The 21,673-nt window shown below is 49.3% G+C and overlaps 2 protein-coding genes across 2 annotated transcripts; one reads left to right on the forward strand and one right to left on the reverse strand.

The window, feature by feature from the left end:
• Positions 1–1,450: 1,450 nt before the first annotated feature.
• LOC122381865 (proline-rich proteoglycan 2-like) lies at positions 1,451–3,168 on the forward strand. Its single transcript, XM_043366591.1, has 3 exons — positions 1,451–1,468; positions 1,829–2,773; positions 2,863–3,168. The coding sequence occupies exons 1-2, from the start codon at positions 1,451–1,453 to the stop codon at positions 2,771–2,773; spliced, it is 963 nt and encodes a 320-aa protein (XP_043222526.1). The 3' UTR covers positions 2,863–3,168.
• Positions 3,169–4,709: 1,541 nt separating this feature from the next.
• On the reverse strand, positions 4,710–20,246 carry LOC122381864. Its single transcript, XM_043366590.1, has 11 exons — positions 20,052–20,246; positions 14,236–14,385; positions 13,798–13,925; positions 13,125–13,187; positions 10,724–10,777; positions 9,538–9,697; positions 7,171–7,320; positions 6,757–6,857; positions 6,243–6,365; positions 5,699–5,882; positions 4,710–5,452 (listed from the first exon to the last, which is right to left on the reverse strand). Exons 1-11 carry the CDS (start codon positions 20,098–20,100, stop codon positions 5,433–5,435), a joined length of 1,182 nt encoding a protein of 393 aa, XP_043222525.1. The 5' UTR covers positions 20,101–20,246; the 3' UTR covers positions 4,710–5,432.
• Between the last annotated feature and the right edge of the window lie 1,427 nt (positions 20,247–21,673).

A 21,673-nucleotide genomic window follows, 5' to 3' on the forward strand; every position in this document is an offset into this window, starting at 1 on the left:
ACTAAAGGAAAAATGTTGCAGAATTTGTCGGTGGGCATCGTGTTGTGAAACAATTTGGGCGTCATAATTAGCTGTATTGTGAGCTTTACTATGGTGAATTAATTGTTGGGGCTTAATAATCCATCTCCTAGCACGGCAACCAAGATGACCGGATGATCTAAATTTGAATTACGGCTTCATAAGCCAAGGGGAATTGATATACTGTCCCATTTCACATCGTATCACGTAACACTTATTCGGCGTCATCATAAATGTCTGAGGAGGAGCTTCGTACTTTCTAGGAAGCACCAACGTAAGCAAATTGGCTCAGTGAATTTTTTTCTGAGCCGGCTCTGTGTGGGAGCTGACTCTCATAAAGATACAGTGACAATTACTGCAGACCCTGCCACATTAAAACGGTTTTCGAATTCAGCAAGCAACAGATGCCAAAAGAGATATTAATTGCGCATTATAAAAGGTGCTCTGTAGTCCAATTGTCATACAACACTACAAACTTAATTTGTTATGCGCATGTATCATTTATGCACTTGGCATAATTTAGATTTCATTGATATACAGGAATTAGGTCAATGCCTGCATAAATAAATAAAAATAAACAGGTGGACAGCGAGTGACAAAAAATCTAATCATGTGTGTATCAATGCGATGAATGAAAATGATTAAGCGGTACACGGTATAGGGCTGTATAAGAACATACTTACACAATAGCAGTTCACATCGAGTTGCTGATCATGCATGCATGTAATGTCTGCACTTAAGCGCACGCATATCGCTCACCGATTCCTTAATGCCCAGTCACGGAGTATCGATAACCAAAGGAAAAAAGACCGAATGCCCGGTGAAGGGATGCCCCATTGCCACATTTCCGTTTCGATACGTCCTCGTGCGGTGAGCTCATGACTTTCTTCCATTACGCCAAACGTAAAAACTGGTCTCGTTCAACTTTTTACACACCTCGGTGCAAGGACGCTCCCAGGAGCTGCGTTTGGAAGGCGATAAGCCGATAAAATGCGTTGCTAAATTGATTAATTCTGCATTTTATGTAGGTTTCACCCAGTGGATCGTCACCTATGTGCAACACTCTCGCCCCACATTTCACCCACTGGACCATCCCTCCACCCTTCCAAACCTCCCCAACACCGTTACCGCTATGGTCGGGTGAAGCGCGCCATGGATTGCTGCACTCGCCTCTGCTCGTTGAAAGTGAACTGTTGAAGACCCGGCCGGCACTGTACGGTCAGAAAGTTACGCCGGGTCAGTCGAGTCACAGTGGTGACCGATGACTGTGTGTTGGGTCACATAGCTGACCGCCGTGGAGTATCGGCAGTCAGGCTGTGACCTGTGAGCGGTCAGTCGGGTCGCGCGGTGTCATCGACGCGATTCGAGACGCGCAGTGACCGTGGAGGGGTTGTGAAGTTGCGATAGTGAGCTTCGTTTCGGGACTGTGAAAATGACTCGGTGTTTACAGGTGAGATAAAGGGCCTACCACGGAAATCCTGCTTTGAGGTTTATGTAAACTAACGTACAATGAAGGTTAACTGGAATCTGGATGAAACGTAAAAAAATCCGACCTAACCCCATGCATATTTTTGCCACTTGAATTACGTTTCTATCACCGTGTTACATTATGAATTACGCACAAATGTTATGTCACATTTGATTAATATTATACGAATATAATATTACCTTACGAATTAACCGTGAAAAGTCGGGAGTTACACAATTCGTCACGCGTCTGTATCATGTCACCGTTGTCGCGCCATGTCATGGTGCTACGCTTCTCCGTATGTATAATCCCGGCTAACGACTGTTTGTTTCCGTCCGTCAGCTCCTGTCTCTTTGTCTGCTTCTGGTGGTGTCTGCGAGCCGGGCAGATGATCACCAGAAGCTCGACACTGTCTGGGAGCCGTCAGCACCGCCACACAGCCGGAGCCAGGTCCGCCACCACACCAAGGTCAGGTCAGACGGGTCGTCTCCTATAGAGGATCGGACGGCGGCTGGCGAGTTGGACGGAAAGACATCAACGCCAGCCTCGACAGATGGAGCTCACAACTCAAGTCGGAACAACATTGCGGGCAAGAGCCAGTCGAAGTTTGAAAAGAGGGGTCTGCTGGATCTGTTAAATCCTTGGAAAAGTAGTCCGCCTACCAGCCCACCCTCTCTGATCCCACCCGGCGCAGTCGGCCCATCCAGAAGAACCCCGTCTCCCAAAGCACGCCCACCTCGCCGAGCCGACTCGGATTATTTCCCGCCCGGCATTAACTCGCTGATCCGCTCCACCCTGACCGGCGGCGGGCCCCCACGGCCTCCGCCGGGCTCGTTCGTGGCCCGTCTGCCCCCGGGCGGTGCGCACGGCCAACCGTACGTGGTGAGACTCCCGGCCGGTCACGGCGCAGGACCGCGCCGCGCCGGAAAGCGAGTGGTGCTGATCGTACCGGTGAAGGGCGGCTCGTCGCTGCGCCGGCCGGCGGTGGTGCCTGTGGTCCGGGGAGCTGGTGGTCCTCACGGTCCTCTCGGTCCTCAGTTGGTCTCCGTGAAGCCCGGGGACCACCGCCCGCCACAGCCGGTACCAGTGGTCCGAGACGCCGCGGGGAGGTACAGACCGCTGGCCGACCTGCCGCCCAAGCAGCGACACACCGTGCTGAGCACGCGGAACGTGTACACGCTGGATAACCCGCAGCACCGGAGGAGCGTCGTCAAGGGCTACGGGCCGCCCAAGCCGCGGGACGTCATTAGCTGCACCGAGCTGGGTGTCACCGACTGTCATGTGTAGGTGACGGTAGGACGACGGAGGAGAGCTTCTGATACCTGTATCTGAGTATCTGAGTACACTGGCAGAGCTGTCATGACTGTCATGTGTAGGTGACAGGCGGACGGCGGAGGAGAGCTTCTGATAGGTATCTGAGCATCTGAGTACCCTGGCAGAGCTGCCATGTGTAGGTGACAGGCGGACGGCGGAGGAGAGCTTCTGATAGGTATCTGAGTATCTGAGTACCCTGGCAGAGCTGTCATGTGTAGGTGACGGTCGGACGACGGAGGAGAGCTTCTGATAGGTATCTGAGTATCTGAGTACCCTGGCAGAGCTGTCATGTGTAGGTGACGGTCGGACGACGGAGGAGAGCTTCTAATAGGTATCTGAGTATCTGAGTACCCTGGCAGAGCATTGAATATATGCTAACTGTCAGTACCTACGTTAAACGTGTGTTAGGTAATTGCTATAAGCATAATTGTTCTCACGCTGTTTTTATTGTTGTCAAATCAAAAGCGGAACTCAGACAGGGTAGACGTTGATGGCGCTGTCAATTTTCGAGATGTTTAGCGGGCGTATGCCTACATCGATACGGACCCTTGGGATTTATTGTTGGAGTAGCCATGCTTAGCGGCACAAGTGGGAACTGGTAACTGATCATGTTTTGTAATTGAATGTTGGTCGCTTATTCGTGTACATTTTCAATACAGTCCACTAATAGAAGTACCTAGTTAGTTTACGCGTTGGTATTTTTATTGATTATTAATATAAGGCAGAACATCGATTCCTAGACGGTTATTGCTCACCTTAAGTGTTTTGAAGAAAGACGATAAGCCTATAGGGGGTAGGAAGTAACAAACCCAGTGTATCTGCTTCTGTTAAAAGTTTGTCGCCGACTCGTCAGATCTAGTGCTTGTTCCCCGATGCCCCACTATGTACTTTATACGATTCCGGCCTGTCAACGTGTACTCCATAGCGCTCCCATCCTTCCGAGTATCACCGCCTCCTCTGTGCACCTTCAGTCTTTGTATCGTCCAACCACACTACACCCATTATCCCAATTATAAACTCGGCTCGCTGCACCAGATCTGTCGAACGGTCGCCGAAATATCCGTCTCAAAGTCTGCCTTCACATCATGTCTCCTACACGTCTCAGTTGTCCTATGGACCCATGTTGTGTCATGTGTCTCGTGTCACGTGCTGCCCGGTCTACAGACGGTGGTATCCCAAACGGTGCAGCCCGCCGGGCAGACTGGCCCGCTCGGCTGGTGGTGCGGGACCTTGGCCCACAGCTCTGCCTCATCCAGTAGTCGGTCTCCGTGGTGGCCCATGCTCCAGGTCAAGGTGAACGGCGTGGTCCGAGAGAATCCAGACATGACAGACCAGTCCCGGCTGCTGCCAGGGATGCGGTCCTCGACAGGCAGCAACAGTTTATTCGTATGTACATACTGAAAGGGCAAGGGGTGTGGTCTCTCCAATTCCTCAAAGATATTGTGTTTTGCCCGGACAAGAGCAGGACAGCCATCACGAGTGATAATCGCGGTTCTAGGGATATTTCTCATTAGTCATTAGTCCCAGTGAAATACCAGCGATGTTTGTAGTTATTTGGTCAAGAGCTGAATTTGCTTGCTTTGAGTCTAAGATGATCTTTTTAAGCTGGAGTTTTTATCTAGCTAGGGTAATACATATTACATTCGTTGTTCCCGTACGTGAGAACTAGAACGAGTTGTAGCTTAGCATATTTGGCGCCAAATGAGAGACTTTGAGTAGCCGTCGTTGAAGTTAGACATACGAGAATATGTCATGATTAAGTGAATACTTACGACTGTCCCCATGCATCGTGGTGTTGTGATAACCGATTAGTAAGGAAAAATTTCGACCAATCTTTCTCAAATACAGGGGTTCGTATTTCCCTTTTTGAGAAGCTGAGTTAATCAGACACCAGAGAAAAGAAGGTGAGTGGACAGATAGTAGGAAATGTGTATTTTACACGATCTAACACCAGTCGAACACATAGCCTTATCGGCAAACGCTCAGCATGCCTTTCTGCCAGCCAGCTGGGTCGACTATGCGCGACACTACGTGCCCTCAACACTACTTCACTGGCCGAGTGAGACCGCCGCCCGGAGGGCCTGTCCCGTCCACAGCTCGGGGGCGGCGCTGCAGCCACCACCGGCCGACCTGGGCAGTGGGCAGTGAACCACACTGCAGTGGCCGAGGGGACCGTACCGCCGCTCCCCGGGGCCGACGGCGGCACCAGCGTTCGTCACTGCTCGACGGACCGACCCACAGCGCCCCCTGCAGTCTGTCCGGTGTGGGCACGTCACCCTTCCTCCGCTGAGGCGCCTCAACTCGGGTGACGGCCAGCCAAAAGCTGTAATAACAGCCCCAAGACATCACCCAATATATAGTTCAGCTCCCCAATCACTGGAGCAGCCTCACTGTTTAAAGCAGGACCTGGCGACTTCACGGTCGGTCCACACGCAGTTCTTAAAGTCGCAACTGATAAATTGACATATGACAAATCGTAAACATCAGAACGCTGCTTGTGATTGAACCATAAGTGCAAACAGAAGCGCCTGTGGCTAAATAACGCACACTGTGTGCAGATGGATGTGGGTCGTCCAGCTCGGCTGATCCGGATGGCCCCTCTCGGCTGGTGTTCAGCACGATGGGAGGACCACTACGGCTCAAAGTCCTCACCTGGGGAACAGAGACATCGGTCAGCAATCACTCTCGCAGAACTCTGTGACTGCCAGGAGTGCTCGTCACTGCTCAGATCAACAAAATTATTTGACATAGATCGGTAAGGGATTGAGCCGGCTTACACAAAACATATCTTGCTGAAACCGACATCAAACTCAAAAATTAATTCACCGCTGAAACGTGCCCAAACCACGCTTCTTTGTTACCTCGACCACCGGACTTTTCTAGACCACTACCACTGACCGAGGTAGGCCTCCTGCTGGTTGGTGGTCTCGATGGGCGTCTCCTCCGGAGTAGCCTTCTCGCCCTGCGCCGGGCCCTGCTCCACCACCGGGGGCTGCTGTCTCGCCTCTCCCGCGGCCGGCTCATCCTCCTCGACCTCGACCTCCTTACAGTGGGTCATCTGGATCTTGTTCTTACGGGTCACCTGCGGAAAGCATGACAAACTTGATCAGTCAAGCCAGAGCATGCCACAGCTCACATCAGCTGTGTCTTTGTGTGGAGTGAGCCACTGCAGAAAGGACTTCTTACAGCTGAGATGCTTTTATCGTGTGACCGATAAAAGTATCCCAAATGAAGAGTGAACTGAAGATTTTGCCACATGAGATTTTACTGTTAACGAGGAACGCATATCACCTTGGATATTCACTTATTCAGTCCCTACCAAGGTCACTCGAGTGTGGCCCTGTAGCTCTGACACGACCTTTACCGGTGTACCGTGTATTCAGCAGGCATTCCTCGCTCTCTTTCGTCTCCCGTGCTGGTTTCCTGTGACTCCGTGACTTACCACGCCGTTGACGCTGGAGACAGAGGAGAAGAAGCGTCGGTCCACCACCATCATGCCGTCAGCGCCGACAAACTCCAGCAGCTCCTTGGCCTCCTCAGAGTCGCCCAGCTGCTCGTTCAGACACTAAAGCAAAAGGTGACAAGAAGGTTAGCAAAGTCAGCAAACGGGAACCAGACAGTACACAGAGAAATAGACAGCATGAGCAGACAGTAAGAAGCCAACAGACATATCACTGGCGTGAGCCAGACAATAGGCGGATGGAGAACAAACAGAAGACAATTTGGGGTCAGAAAGACCACCGAGAGAAACAGAGCTGCGGCGGCAGCCACACCGCATGATGGTCGGCGCCTTCGATAACGGCCACGGCTCTGGCAGAGATGCTAGCGCCACAGTCATTAAATTTACTGGCCATTTCCAGGTGGCGCGCAGAGCGCTCAGTGTAGCTACAGCGCCAGTGAACCACAAGCTGTGTCAAACGATTTAACACATCGGCTGACCACGCTGAACGTCTCACCTCCTCAAAGGATTCAGTGCCAAACTGGCAGCTCTTGGCCTTGTCGAACTGCTCCTTGGGCAGCTGGAAGGTCTGCTTCACGCAGGTCTCCGGGTCATAGCCTGAGACAAGGAAGGTCGGGAGGTCAGAGAACATGTCAGGGACGTTAACTAGTACTGAGCAATGGTAGTAATCGGTACTTCTGCTAATAGTGTCAGAATAATTGAGAACAGTCGAGCAGCCCCCCGAAAGTTACACCCTCAGCGTTGCGATACGTTCCTCATTTGCCATTGTCGCTTTAAATCCTGTTTCGCATGACATAAAAACACCCATCCACAACAATTGATATGCCTTCTTCCCATTCATTGATGCATTTTTTCGAAACCACGTATCCAATCTTTCGCAATGTCTAATGTCTATACCGAAAGCTCGTACCCGCTGTGGGGAAGTTGGCATCGAAGCCGAGGTTGGGGAAAGATGGGAACATGTCGCTGGGCTTCAGATCGAAGAACGGCTTGAACGAGCTGAAGTCGAAGAATGGCCTCGGCTGCGTGAACGTGGGCATCTGGAACGTGGGCCGCATGTCTGCAAACGAGGGCGAAAAACGGTGTTAGAGCCAAGACAGCCGGTATTAACCACCACAGCCACGGCCGGACGCGGTATCAGTCCGAGTAAAAAAGCACAATAATATTCTCATACACAAACGTACGACAAATATAGCCCAATCCTCAAGTGTCATGTCAGTGTTATAGTGTCACCGCGGTTGGCCGAACGATGGCCCATTCAGACAGCACATAACGGACCGGACGAATGATAAGGAAACCGGCACAGGGTCAAACGGCACTGACAATTCGTGACTCAATGTAGACTGAACCGTCAGCACCGGCGCTGCGGTTGAGCAGAATCAACGAACGGCAGGTGGGCAGTCTGTGATACAGCATGGACAAGGCTGGGGATGGATATCGTGACGACAAGTGATGGATATGTTCCGTGCATATTCAAGGAAGGTTTCCCGGATGGACTTGTGTTAACACATGTTGCGTGAACGAAGCTTCTGTACGACATTAGTCGGAACAAGCGAATATTTATAATTAGCGATAATAAGTAAGACGGTACCGGGTACGAACATGGGGCATGTGAGTAAGCACTTCAACATCCAACTTCCATTCAAGATAAACAGGCCAGATCCTTAACTAAAGGCATATATGTTATGTTACACACATATCTGGCGGCATAGTAGGCATCCTAACCGTGTCGCGTCATATACCTACGTGATGGAGTTGCTTTCGAGTGCTACACACAATATCCGAATATCCTAAAACGTACGGCTCCGTATCAGTACCTATATGCTCTATTCCGCACCGTACCGCACCGTGCATGGCACATTGAACCCAGTCCCCCTCCCCACGACACAATGGCACGACCCGCGGGGTCAGACGGCCCACCCCGAGGTCAGGTCATCGACGAGCGTGTCAAAGGCGTGACTGCCGACCCTTTTGTGACCTTCAGGTGTGTCGACACAGCTGATGGTTGATACCGACTCGGAGGAATAGCGTCACTGTTGAAGCACCCGTCGATTGAGGCCCGATTCAGCACGAAGCCCCCCCCCCCGTCCTCAGTTCCATTGTCGCGTCCGTGTTGGACCGATATCGGCTAACATCCGGCCTGAGGCGAACGGCAACTTCCTGCCGCTCGGTAACCGTCCGCGTCGGAGGCGACCTATACGGACCGATACGGAGAATACACAGCGGAAATAGGACCAGCAGGCAAACAAGGTGTCGGCTGCGATTCATCAGAGGCCCGTCTGTGATAAAAATGCGGTGACTTCACGGAAACATCAGACGGTTGGTCGATTGGTTACCTGACGAAACGACCTTAGCGATCTTAAACATGATATCGATTCACTTTTCCTTTGCATCGATCGAATTGATACCTTCCGTGCGATATTCTAGGATCCACCAAAACGCTCGTGAGTAACTTTATAGGATTCGAAGGCCACCAATGTCAACCCGCTCTCGACGCACGGATGGTGTGACAAAACATCCTGTCCACGCCGCACGTTCTACGAAAACACCTGATCTCGGGCGTATTGTACACGAAAAACACCGACTCCAACCGCGACAATATATGACAGTTGGGCCACGCCCAACACATGCACTGAATGCTGGTTATGTTTCCGCGTCAATTTACGAATAGTTCGCGGACAGTCGACCGCCCTCAGGACACGCCCTTGACTGTCGACTCTGCACGTCATAGAACCTTGGCACGTGCGACGTGCACGTGGCGCAGGTATGACTACTACGTGGGACACATGTGAAGGCTACGTCAGTGTAATTTGATTCATTTGACCGACCTCGAAAATGCAGCTATCTGACAAAACAACGAGGGTCACAAAGGTCGCAGCCCGCATAATCAGCCTGACAGCTCACGTCGCGTGTCCTGATACGAACAATGACAATACGCGACCGATATCCCTGCGGAAAATAAAGAGAATTTGCAGCTGCATTGTAAAGACGTACGTGTACCGTTTGGGCACAGGTTGCTGATGTCAATCAAAATTCAACCCCCGTCCGTTAGGTCTTTCATTGCTCCGTTGATTATATTTCTACACAGCGAGTTTTTTTTGTCACGTACTATTCTACAATATACGTTCTGACATTTGAGAGACAGCCACAGAGCGGTTATGGGTCAGTTCCACTCCGGATAGCCGAGGACTGACTGTGAGGAATCAGCCACCGTGGACTGCGACTGAGCACAAATGGTCACCGAGGACTGCACCTACCGAGGATTGTCTCTACTCACCGAACATGGAGTCGCTGAAGGAGGGCAGTGCCGGTCGGTAGGGCCGGTAGAACGGCCCCAGGGCCGGCCGCTGCTGCTCTGGCACCGGCTCCTCCTCGACAGTGTTTGTCTCGTCGCTCGGAGGGCAGAGACGGAAGGTCACTACCCGCTTCTGTGTCATCTGCCGGCGTCAGACGGGCAAGCGTCAGTCAGCACCGCTGTGACCTCTGACCTGCAGACCACTGTAACCACTGTGACCTGCTTCTGTCCTAGCGCAGTGACAGTGCGGCTCGGGACCGACAGAAGCTCACGATAGCGGCATTTAATTAGTAAACAGAAATGACAGAACGAGTCCGAAAAAACATCGCGTGTCGACTATTGACACTAGTCGCGACACACAGCCGACCGGGAGCAAAACATGGCGTGTGGCTGTGAGCGACAGCGGTGGAGCACGTCCGAAGCGCGTGCAGGGAGGATATAGAGGCAATCTATCCAACACAAACACACCGTCAGGCGAGCCAGGGGACAGCACGGGGCTGCGCAGAGCGATAACTTAATGGCAGATTTGAGTTGAGATAGCCAAACTGGGGTCCCTGGCTTATGATCACCGGTTTTGACACTCGGAACGTTGAGAAATACCTGAAATCGAAAATATTTAGCTTCAAAGTTGGAGCGCTTGGATTCAGAGGGGCTAATGCATTTGAATGCCCGCCTCTGAATTTGTTGTGTTAGCGCAGATCTAGCGATTTTAAAATCTTACACTAATTACTAAATCCTTTGTATAACTGTGGTGGTATATGCTGTTTTGCGCCCAACATCTGCCGCACTTTTAAGACACCAAGTATTGCGTCCAAATGACTACATAGGAACAGTGTAGGCTCCAAAAGTAAACAAAAGTGAAAGTATAATATTCCAAAAATTGTGAATATTTTTGGTAAAATTTGGTAGATATTCATTTTTGCTCTTTTGGCACACCACTTTTATGGCTAATCATTAACCTTTTTGAAGGTGGAAGGGTTCCTTACTCGTAAACGGTTACCCGTCCTAATTAACTTGGTACTTCCTCACTTTATATGATCATTTGTCACCCATGCCCTGTTTTCAGTTTTAAGTCATATAAGATAACTCGTCCTCAGCCCCCAGTCATCCCGTCAAAGTTATCAGGCGCGAAAGCCTGTAAGAACAGCCAGCTCCTAATCCGACTCACCTGACTGTCGATAATGGCGATTGAGAAAGATGAGCTGATACCGGCAATGGTGAACTGAAACACAAAAAAGCCCAGTTAAAACGACTGGCCGACAGGGTTTCCAGTTCGCTCCCTCCCTGCCCCGGTGGTGGTGCAGTGGGGGGGGGGGCATTGTCCACACTCCATTCTCCACAGGTCCCACGGGTCAAACCAGGCATCGTCACCTCTATTCAGGAGGCGTCCATGTGGCGTGCATGCCGAGCCGCGATATGCTATTTTAAGTGGCGTGACTCAAAACAGAATGTTGGTCATACCACGTATACCCACTTTGTTGCACTATTTTCCTTTATTCATCACCAAACTGTGTACCCAAAACTGGCCAAAGAGAACAAACACCGTGCTTTGGTTAGGGCACAACAACCAAATAAAAAGGTGACGTGCAAATCAAGAAATTATACGGCATTTTCCGCCTATAAATACCTCGCTGACTATCTTACATCCCGTACCTTTTTTCGGTTATTAGGTACCTACCTACTTTCCACCGTAATTCTCTAACCCGTGTCTTCATCGTCTGGACATCAGTAATAAGGAGAGACGTGCAATGTCAGATTCTATTGATGATGGAAAATCAAAAACGTTTCTAAAATAATTGTTCACACATTTTCATCGGCAACATCAGGCATTTATTGCAGGTCTAAGCGACTCGGAAGGGCTAAAAACCGGAATAAATTGACGAGCCAAACACAGCCAACAGGGCGACTGGTACATATTCCGGGTCGTGACCGGCCGGGGTGACACACCGGATATGCGCCGGGCGGCATTGTTTTCACGACTGGTTTCGGGCGGGGAGGGCGTGGCGGTAACAGAGGTCACGAGGGGTCGTGTCGTGTCCGTATGACAATCAGCAGTGGCATCACAGCCAGCAGAGCTTTCTATTTAAAGGGACCCTCCCACCTTCAAAAAAGTTTATGAATTGGCATGAAAGTGATGTCGCTCGGTTCAGAAAGAGCGAAAACAAATATCTACCAAATTTCACCGAAAAATATTCACCCGTTTTCAAGATATTAGACTTTTACTTTTGCTTACTTTTTGGGATCTCCGCTGTTCCTAGCGACTTTATTTGGAAGCAATAGTTTGGCAGCTCAAAGTGCGGCACTTGTTGCGCGCAAAGCAGCATATACCACCGCGTGCTACAAAACGTTTTAGTCAAACATTAAAAAAATCGTTAGATATCTGCGCTGACGTCACACATTCAGAGGGGTATTCCTATGTATTAGCCCCTCTGAATCAAAATGCTGCAATTGTGAAATTCAATATTTCCGATTTAAGGCATTTCTCGATGTTGTGAGTGCCGAAACCGGTAATTGTGAGCCAGGGGCCCCATTTTGGCTATCTCAACTCAAATCTAATGTTAAGGTGGGAGGGTCCCTTTAACACCGGTCTGGACAAGGTGGATATTTAATTTGATTGGGTTACATTCTACAAAAGAGGGGAAATGACTCATCAGGACAATCCTGATAAAGCCAGTTCGTTCGGGACCGAGCAATTTGTTCCTTTTAGGTATGAAAAAATACACGTTTTTATATGTAAGTAGGTATGCAATTTGTGATGCTTCGCTCCGACGATTGATCGATGACCACTCCAAAGATATCTCATAGTAGGTACCTAACTCGTACCTAATAAATATTCGCTTCGTTGTCGTTAACTTCATTGGGCGATTCATATATCATGAGTCACTCAAATTTGGTCACGTTCACGTCCAATTTACGTCGACATGCAATCCTCCATTGACACGGCATGTCCGAACAACAGGTAACATCGGTACCTGATTGTAATCCTGCAGATTGGCGTCTATTTACCCTAGAGCGGCAGCTGGCGACGCCGGTTAGCGCACCATTACCGTGAGCACCGCCCCGTGACACCCTGTGACGTCACAAATGTTCTGACGTCACTACCGTCACGGCTGAGAGGCCACCACCCGGAGGGCAGAGTACAGCTGTGACGCGAGTAACTGTGTTGGTATACACAAAACATGTGCACTGTCGGTGCCGTCCCCTCTGTAGGGAGTATCCCCGGCTGTGCAAAGTCGAGCTGTCGTACGTGCGACGCATTGCGTTATATGGGACAAACATGATGGCGATCTCCCCGCGACTTCACCCAGTCACCCATCCGGCCCCTCTCTCTCTCTCTCTCTCTCTCTCTCTCTCTCTCTCTCTCTCTCTCTCTCTCTCTCTCTCTCTCTATCTCACTCACTCACTCACTCACTCACTCACTCTTTCTCTCTCTCTCTCTCTCTCTCTCTCTCTCTCTCTCTCTCTCTCTCTCTCTCTCTCTCTCTCTCTCTCTCTCTCTCTCTCTCTCTCTCTCTCTTTCTCTCCATATCCTCTCTCTGTATCTCTCCGTCTTTCCCATCGATTCTCACCTCGTCTCGGTCCAGGAACTCCTCCAGCTCACCGGCATCATCCGGAAGAGCATCCAGGATACACTGGAGAACAGCAGAAAACCTGAGTCAGATGTCGCTAGAAACTGTCACATTCGCTCTGAAACGTATCGCAGGCACCATTTCCAGGGCTGGAATGCTCAACGACGAGGAATTAACGTTCTAAATAGAACGGGGTGTACATTTAAGAGAGTTAAGCGTTGTGAGGAATATCATCATGATGATTATGAGCATATTTGATCGACCGAATCCTCAATATAATCTGAATAAAAATGAAAAATTAGCAAAATTCGGGTATATTCGATCACAGATCTTTGTCAACCCCTTGGGTTTGGGTGAGACCTTTTCTGAATAAAAAAGACCCGCTGAAGAAATGAAGTCGTAACTTCGTAGGGGTAGTCGAGCTTCGCTAAGCTGTTTTATGTTACCAGGATAATGACCAGTGAGTGGCACAGTTAAACCATAAACGAATAAACGAATTACACGAAATTGACGCACCATCAAAACGGCACTTAATCTACAACGCGGGTCCGGCAAGTATCAAGTAAATATGTGCCGATGATGTTCAAAGCCTTTCAATTTAAAATGTTTCGGTAATCCACCTATCGAGCCTACCACCACTATCCCATCTAGTTAATTAGGGCCCTTGATTCACCTGTTTGAGGTCCTGCTCGGCGGAGCGCGAACGCTGGCACTGCTCCACCATGTCATAGACAGTGTCACTCAGCTGGAACCGGCCCGTGTCACAGTTCGGGTCAATCCTGGGCAGCAGGCGAGGGAAGCCTGCCGAAGGCGAGAGGTCAGGTCAGGTCAAGGGTCACGACATGAAGCCCGTCGACCATCTGATCGGATGGACGGCTCACGGTGACAACAATAGACGGCCATTGCTAGTCCCCTGTACCCCAGGGATAACAGCAACTACTCAACTTAAACACTGTAAAACTGTTATGCAAAACGTGACCCATATTAAGCCGGATGCAGCAGGCATGATTTCAGAAAAGTGACACGGGAAACACAACAGGTCGCCAGGCAGGGGGAGCCACAGATATCGAGGAGGAGCCACAGAGGGGGAACCATAGATAGAATGTCTCACCTGAGCCGAAGATCTGGCGCAGAATGTCGCTGGCGTCGACGAAGCCGCCGGCGGCGGCTCCGGCTCCGGCGTAGCCGGGCCCGGCCCGACTGCTGGTGATGACCCGCCGTCGGGGGACCAGGTCCACTTCGTCATCGTCAGGTACCGGCGCTGCGGAGGACGGGGTGGTCAGCGGGGCACACCGTACACTGTACGGGACAGTCGGTGGGGTACAGGACAGTCAGAGGGTAGATACACGACAGTCAGCAGGGCACAACGTACACTGTACGGGGCAGTCGGTGGGGTACAGGACAGTCAGAGGGTAGATACACGACAGTCAGCAGGGCACACCGTACACTGTACGGGGCAGTCGGTGGGGTACAGGGCAGTCAGCGGGGCACACCGTACACTGTACGGGTCAGTCAGTGGGGTACACGACAGTCCGCAGGGCACACAGTACACTGTACGGGACAGACAGTGGGACGGTCAGCAGGGTACAGAGCGGCCAGCAGGATACAGGACAGTCATGATGATACAGGGCAGTCCGCAGGACAGTCAGGATACAGGACAGTCAGAGGATACAGGGCAGTCAGCAGGACAGTTCGCAGGATATAGGACGGTCAGTAGAGTACAGCAGGATAAAGGACGATCTTGAATATGAGCAAATAGTGGGTAATGCGCGCTCGGTGCTGGGCGGAACAGGGTAAGGGACATATCAAGGATAAGACAGGAAAGGGGATGTCGAGGTCCCGTTCTGTCCTGCCGCGTTTCGGTGGCAAAAAGGTGAAATTTTTACGCTATAAAAGCCATCAAGCATGCCTGCTTAAATTGGCCACTTGTCTAAGCCATGATTAGTGATATGGGCGTGAGGTCGATTCAGTCCAAGGCACTGGGCCTGATCAACAATTATAACCTACAAACAAGTTTCAATGCTTCGACGACATTCGTTTTTCGTCCTTAGTTATGAATCTGATCTGATCAATTGAGCCCCATAAAACACCGATAACAAGGCACCCACTTACAAACAGGTCACCACACCACACGCCAGCTCATTAGTGGTTTTCAGCAAACCTATCAGGAGTCCAGTCAACGAGGAAAGCCAGATAGAACCGGAACCCGTACAGTCCAACTGGATAAGGTGCACTCTGCATCCACACACTTCATGTTGACTGCATCCGTACACTCAACACTGCATCCGCAGACTGCAAAGTGATACCAATAGGCGATCATTGGTGCAATGCAAACCATTAATTTAGCCGCGATGCCGTAACGCATGCGAAAAGTATAGATCGCATCCAAGGCATCAACTGGATGGCGAACGTTCTGGAACTGTTCTATTCAAAAGGTTGGGAGTGTGACGGTGTAACGGCATTAGTGAGGAGATTGTATGTAGAGCTGAGCGCGGAGACTGAGGAGGACAGCGACGACTTGATATACCAAAGTACAGACCATAACAGCTGCTCAGCGCCAAATTCAGCTGCAGTGGCGCGAGGCTGCTTCAAAAAGAAGACATCCTATTTATTTTAATGTTGTGTGGCACGATGGTCAATAAAACTGATCTTTTAGTAGGTAACATCCGTTCAGTTCTTCTTTCAAAATTAAGAGAGAGCAGGTAAGTCAGGGCTCGTTAGCACTAAAGGTTTAGGGCATGTGCACTGTGCAGGACTAATTTTAATGATTAAAGGTATACTTATTTCTTTGGAAAAGCGCATTCGATAGATCTTTTAATGTTTAATGCTTTAGTAATGTTTTTCAACGTTTAATGTTTTATACCTTAAAGGTAGTGTGCCAGCTTTCTTGGACCGTATGGAGTTAATGGCCCAGATAAGGAGAACCGGATTTTTAGAACTTATCCATACCTTCAAAACTCATGGAAACGTCTTAAATTCTTCAAATTTTGAGTACCCCAGTGCGAAATTCGCCCCGACGGGTTGTCGGTCGTACCCCAACCACATTTCACACCACTATGAACAATAAATGCACACACTGAAATCGCTATTACCGATATGCTCATCCAATCAAGTTTCGATAAACCCGTTCATCATCATCTCCTGCGGTTTCGAACACGCCTGTTAGGTGGCTTCTGATGCTCGTCGAGGTCGGAATTTCCAAATACGCGTGGTGCGTCGGGCCGCGCGCTCTGACTTCGGCCAAGAAAAATGCGTCAGCTGATCATTGTCATTTCTGCCACTTGCGTGTGGTGAAATGGGGTCATAACTTATAAGACGGCTTTTTCATATCAATTATTTTACATAAAATCATATTTCAAACCATAAATAATGTTCGACAGCCAAATAAAAGAAACAATACCAATACGGGCTTACAGTTTAAGGCTCGACATTGTGTTGTCTACGATTAGACAGCTGATAACTCATTCCCGTACGTCGTATGGTCGTAACACTATAATGACCTATGCTTATTGTCACAAGTGCGCCGCATTCGCGATTGTTGCCCGACGCCTGTTTGCAGGTGAGCCCACTACAGTTGTTATACATATCTAAAAACCGAAAAACTTTTAGGCGAAAAAGGCACTATTCCAGGCCCATTTTTGATTTTTTTTTTTGCGATATTAGGTAAAAACAGAAGCTTCTTATCCTAGGAAAAATAAAATGGGAAATCTTTCAAAGGTGGCACACTACCTTTAATGTGGAGTGATTTCAGAATTAACCTGCGATCAAATGGTCAGCCTTGAAAGGGCAAAATGGACGCTTCATATAAGGGAAAATATTTTTCTGACATAACTTTTGGCTCAAACCCTGCACGACATTGACTTCATGGGCATCGTGGTTCTCTCGTTGAGAAGCGTCGAATGAACTAACTAGCCTTAAAGGTAGTGTGCCAGCTTTCTTGGACCGTATGGAGTTAATGGCCCAGATAAGGAGAACCGGATTTTTAGAACTTATCCATACCTTCAAAACTCATGGAAACGTCTTAAATTCTTCAAATTTTGAGTACCCCAGTGCGAAATTCGCCCCGACGGGTTGTCGGTCGTACCCCAACCACATTTCACACCACTATGAACCATGGGTGGAGAATGTTTGAAAAAGTTACCCCGGCCGGCGACCGAAAGTCAGAAAGACGATGATGCACAAATATTTGTCAACGGTTATCAACAAACCCCTATTCTGTGGCATGGAACAATGGATGTCTGCCATTACGAGTTATCCAATGTTTTATTTGCAGTGATTTAGCTCGAATTTTTTAATGGACCGATTGACAGAGCCGGGGGCCCACGCTAAGCAGAGCTTGTTGCGTAGGTAGACCCCGAACCCTACCGTCCGATCGCGCAATTCTGGGTAACGGGATAATTTAGATGCCAAAGTTTAACGTGCCCTTCAAAGCCGGACAAGGCCTGTCCCACTCAACTGACTTCAGCTGGCTGCGGCTGCTCCCACCAACCGCAGACCATCACCGTCAGGAGTCTCAAATATCGAGCTTCGGAGCGACTCGAACCCGGGCTCTCGGGAGTCCATTGCCTCTACCAACTGAGCTACGGGACAGACTTATGTTATGAACTTTGAGAAAAGCCGTTGGAGAACGCTAAAATCAGAGGAATTTGGCTTTTATTATCTATGGTGATTTTATGATTGAGCTTGCCTAAAACTTGACCAGATTTCTCTGATCACGTTTGTCCCTCTTTCAAACGTCGTTCCGCTTTTCGCCTCGTAGCCCAGTAGCCGAGTTAGAAGGAGCGTGAAACGCCGACCGCTCGACTCAACGTGTTACGATAGGGCCACCACCCTGGCGCGGGTTAAGTTGGAGGAGCCTTGAGCCCCAGCCCCCAACAGCTCGTCCTTCTATCTCACTGGACACTGATATTACCCTCGTCCTCTCTTGTGATGATATTGCAGTGCCATCTTACGATAACGGCCCTTAAATATGATTTAGGGTTGTTAGATGAAACTTGTCGGGCTGCGCGATGAAAAAAAAATTGAGAGCATAGAAGCTCCAAAATGAAAATAAAGTAAATTTTAAAAACCTTTGAAGGTAGATAAGAATAATGAGAGATTCTTTTATAGGTGGCAGTTTTTCGCATGGAGATAGGATTTACAAAAGTGGACAAAGTTACCCCGGCCGCGCCGGGGTAGGCTGAAAGTTACCCCGGCCACGGCCGGGGTGGCCGGGGCAGGTTCTCCACCCATGCTATGAACAATAAATGCACACACTGAAATCGCTATTACCGATATGCTCATCCAATCAAGTTTCGATAAACCCGTTCATCATCATCTCCTGCGGTTTCGAACACGCCTGTTAGGTGGCTTCTGATGCTCGTCGAGGTCGGAATTTCCAAATACGCGTGGTGCGTCGGGCCGCGCGCTCTGACTTCGGCCAAGAAAAATGCGTCAGCTGATCATTGTCATTTCTGCCACTTGCGTGTGGTGAAATGGGGTCATAACTTATAAGACGGCTTTTTCATATCAATTATTTTACATAAAATCATATTTCAAACCATAAATAATGTTCGACAGCCAAATAAAAGAAACAATACCAATACGGGCTTACAGTTTAAGGCTCGACATTGTGTTGTCTACGATTAGACAGCTGATAACTCATTCCCGTACGTCGTATGGTCGTAACACTATAATGACCTTTGCTTATTGTCACAAGTGCGCCGCATTCGCGATTGTTGCCCGACGCCTGTTTGCAGGTGAGTCCACTACAGTTGTTATACATATCTAAAAACCGAAAAACTTTTAGGCGAAAAAGGCACTATTCCAGGCCCATTTTTGATTTTTTTTTGCGATATTAGGTAAAAACAGAAGCTTCTTATCCTAGGAAAAATAAAATGGGAAATCTTTCAAAGGTGGCACACTACCTTTAAGTGGTTGTCTTGAAAAATTTGACCCCAAGTTAAGGTCATGACCTGACCGGACACATTTGAATTGCGTATTAGTCAATCCGTATCGTGGAGGTGAATACATCCTAGATATTTTCATCGCTCTACGAATAGCACGTCTCTGTCAAAAATTGCTGTCAAAAAACTGTTGGTGACCTTTCGTGACCTGAGATGACCTCGGGCATACGAAAGGGTCATGGGTGCCATTTTCCGATTCGTCGTGTCATGTTTACCTCGTAACTGGTGTTGAAGAGTGTTAAGTGTGACTTTCGTCCGAAAGAAGCGCAATTCAGTTTTTTTCTAATTGACTTAGGTATAAAGGAGAGGTCGTAAGTAAAAGTATAGACTGATCTTCAATCAGCGATATGGAAAAAATCTAGACAAACGTTTAGTACCTACAGCCTGTCACTGTAGCAATCTGTTATGGTTTAAAGGTGACCAGTTCATTAGGATGGCTGTGACGACTGACGAACATGAAACGTTTTTAAGTTTGGTGACCTGGCCTTGAACGCCCTGGGTCTGACATTTTCACGTGTACAGAAAATATGCACCAAGAGGTGTTGGTGTGCCAGAAACCACAGGAGGTGTTCTACCACCACTTCCTCCATATAAAAGCGAATCGAGCTCTGTTCGTGACCTTAGTGATCGAAGTATAGGTACACTGCACAGCAAGCTTGGGCGCTGCCGCTGGCACTCACGCTAGAAAAATCCTTCGCAGCTTGCACGTCGTCGGCCAGTCATTCAGACAGCACGTAGGTGTTGTTGCGTTCCAAAATACCTAAGCTCATGGACTTATCAATGTAACTTTGATCTAAAAAGCTCACAACTAAGCATATGAATGCAATCGCAGTTCAAGACAACGCATAGGCATGTAAGGTAAGGCCTCATACGTTGGTGAATGCACTTCCCACCCGACATATGGCTTCCTATCCCTGCTGGCGCATGACCGGTGTCACCTCCGACGAACCAGCGCCCCTCCCCTCTCAGATATCACCCTTACCAGCGATGGCGCCGCACACCACCAGGCCAACCAACAGCACGATCTTCATCTCTCGGCCTGCCTCGTCTCTCTCGAACTTTGTATTTAGTGCTCTCTGCAGCAGAACTCTGTCGCTCACGTGCGAACCTGCTCGCCGCTCGCGTCTGACTGCCGACCGGCGCGGCGGCGCGGCGCACCACGACTCGGCTCGATGCCGCCCCCGCCCCCACCCCCATCCAGAACACTCGACTGCCGCCGGGCTGACTCAGAGCAAACACCCCTTGCCCCCCCCCCTCCCAGCGGGCACAGCAGGTCACGGGACCTGCGGGGTCAGCGTCACACCAGGGCTGACGAATGTTGCGGTTATAGGCGCTGGAAATACGCTGAAAAAGACGAAAAAGAGAGCGCTCTGCAGCCGTTTACATAGAACGTGTTTTATGAGAGTATGCTGCTTGTCTTTCTGTAAAGATTATTTTTACAGCAAAAATTGAACTTTGGAACTGGTTGAAGGTAAACTGGTTGAAGGCTGCTGCTACTCCGAGAGCAGTATGGCGATGAGGACCCGTGAGTGCGTGTGCTGTATGCGTGTGCTAAGAGCGAATGTTTTATCCATCACATCTTCCAAATGACATGACGCCCGGAATAGCCGTTCTCGAATGGATGGGTTTGTCGCGACGTGAAATAAATAAATAAATAAATAGATAAATAAATCAAACTTCGAACTTCACGAATAATAGGCCTATAATTACGTCAAGATATTCGGCTAATTGTCTTGAAGAGCCGTGGACTCCTAGTCCTGATAGTACCTACTTTGAGGCCTACAAAACGTTTGCAGTGTTCACTGTCGAATAAATGAAAAAGAATCGTTTCTGATCAGGACTTGATTGACCTCCGAAACCCTTTTATGAGCGCTGGTTATTCCTGGTCTACTATCGAAATGTCATCCGGCTGTCCTAAAACGATGCCCTTCGGTTTAAGCGGACATCCTCTGCGTCTTATTGCAGATGGTAAACACTTAGCTTAGCGTAAACACTTGGCAGTAAACACAGTCACAGATCCCGCGGCCGGAAGCGCCACAGTTTTCTTCTCATCTCAGCATACAGTCGCCAAGACAAGTAGCCTTTCCTCTGCACGTGACTCGGGCCACACCCCAGCGTGCCCAGGTGCGGACGTCTCCCTACCAGCAGGCGCTGTTCACCACCACAACTCGATGTCTCCCCTGACAAACACCGCTCGAACCGTTTTCCGCCAGCATCAACCATTTCCTAAACCACATTCCTCTTCGTTATAAAGGATTCAGTATTTACTACGTAAGTAAGTGTGTACCTACCTATGGGTCATATCACACCCCACCTTTCTGACTCTAAAAAGGTAACTTGAAGTTGCGTTATTAAAACGTAGGTAGGTGTTTGGCAAGGGTGTTTGCCTTTGGTCTCCATTATTAGCATTTAGTCATCCCAGGGGCGCGGGAACCTTTCAGACTGGGGGGGGGGGGGGGCACACTATAATAGAGATCAGCCTGGGGTACCCCGAAATCTAGTATTCTCACCGGCTTTAGACCACTTATTTTTCATCCCTTGGCTTTTTTCAACAAAAAAGAAAACAATTGCAAAACAAGTGCGATATTCCGTCTTAACCCTCGC

Source organism: Amphibalanus amphitrite, unplaced genomic scaffold, assembly GCF_019059575.1.
Source record: "Amphibalanus amphitrite isolate SeventyFive unplaced genomic scaffold, NRLGWU_Aamphi_draft 000129F_arrow, whole genome shotgun sequence".
NCBI lineage: Eukaryota > Metazoa > Arthropoda > Thecostraca > Balanomorpha > Balanidae > Amphibalanus > Amphibalanus amphitrite.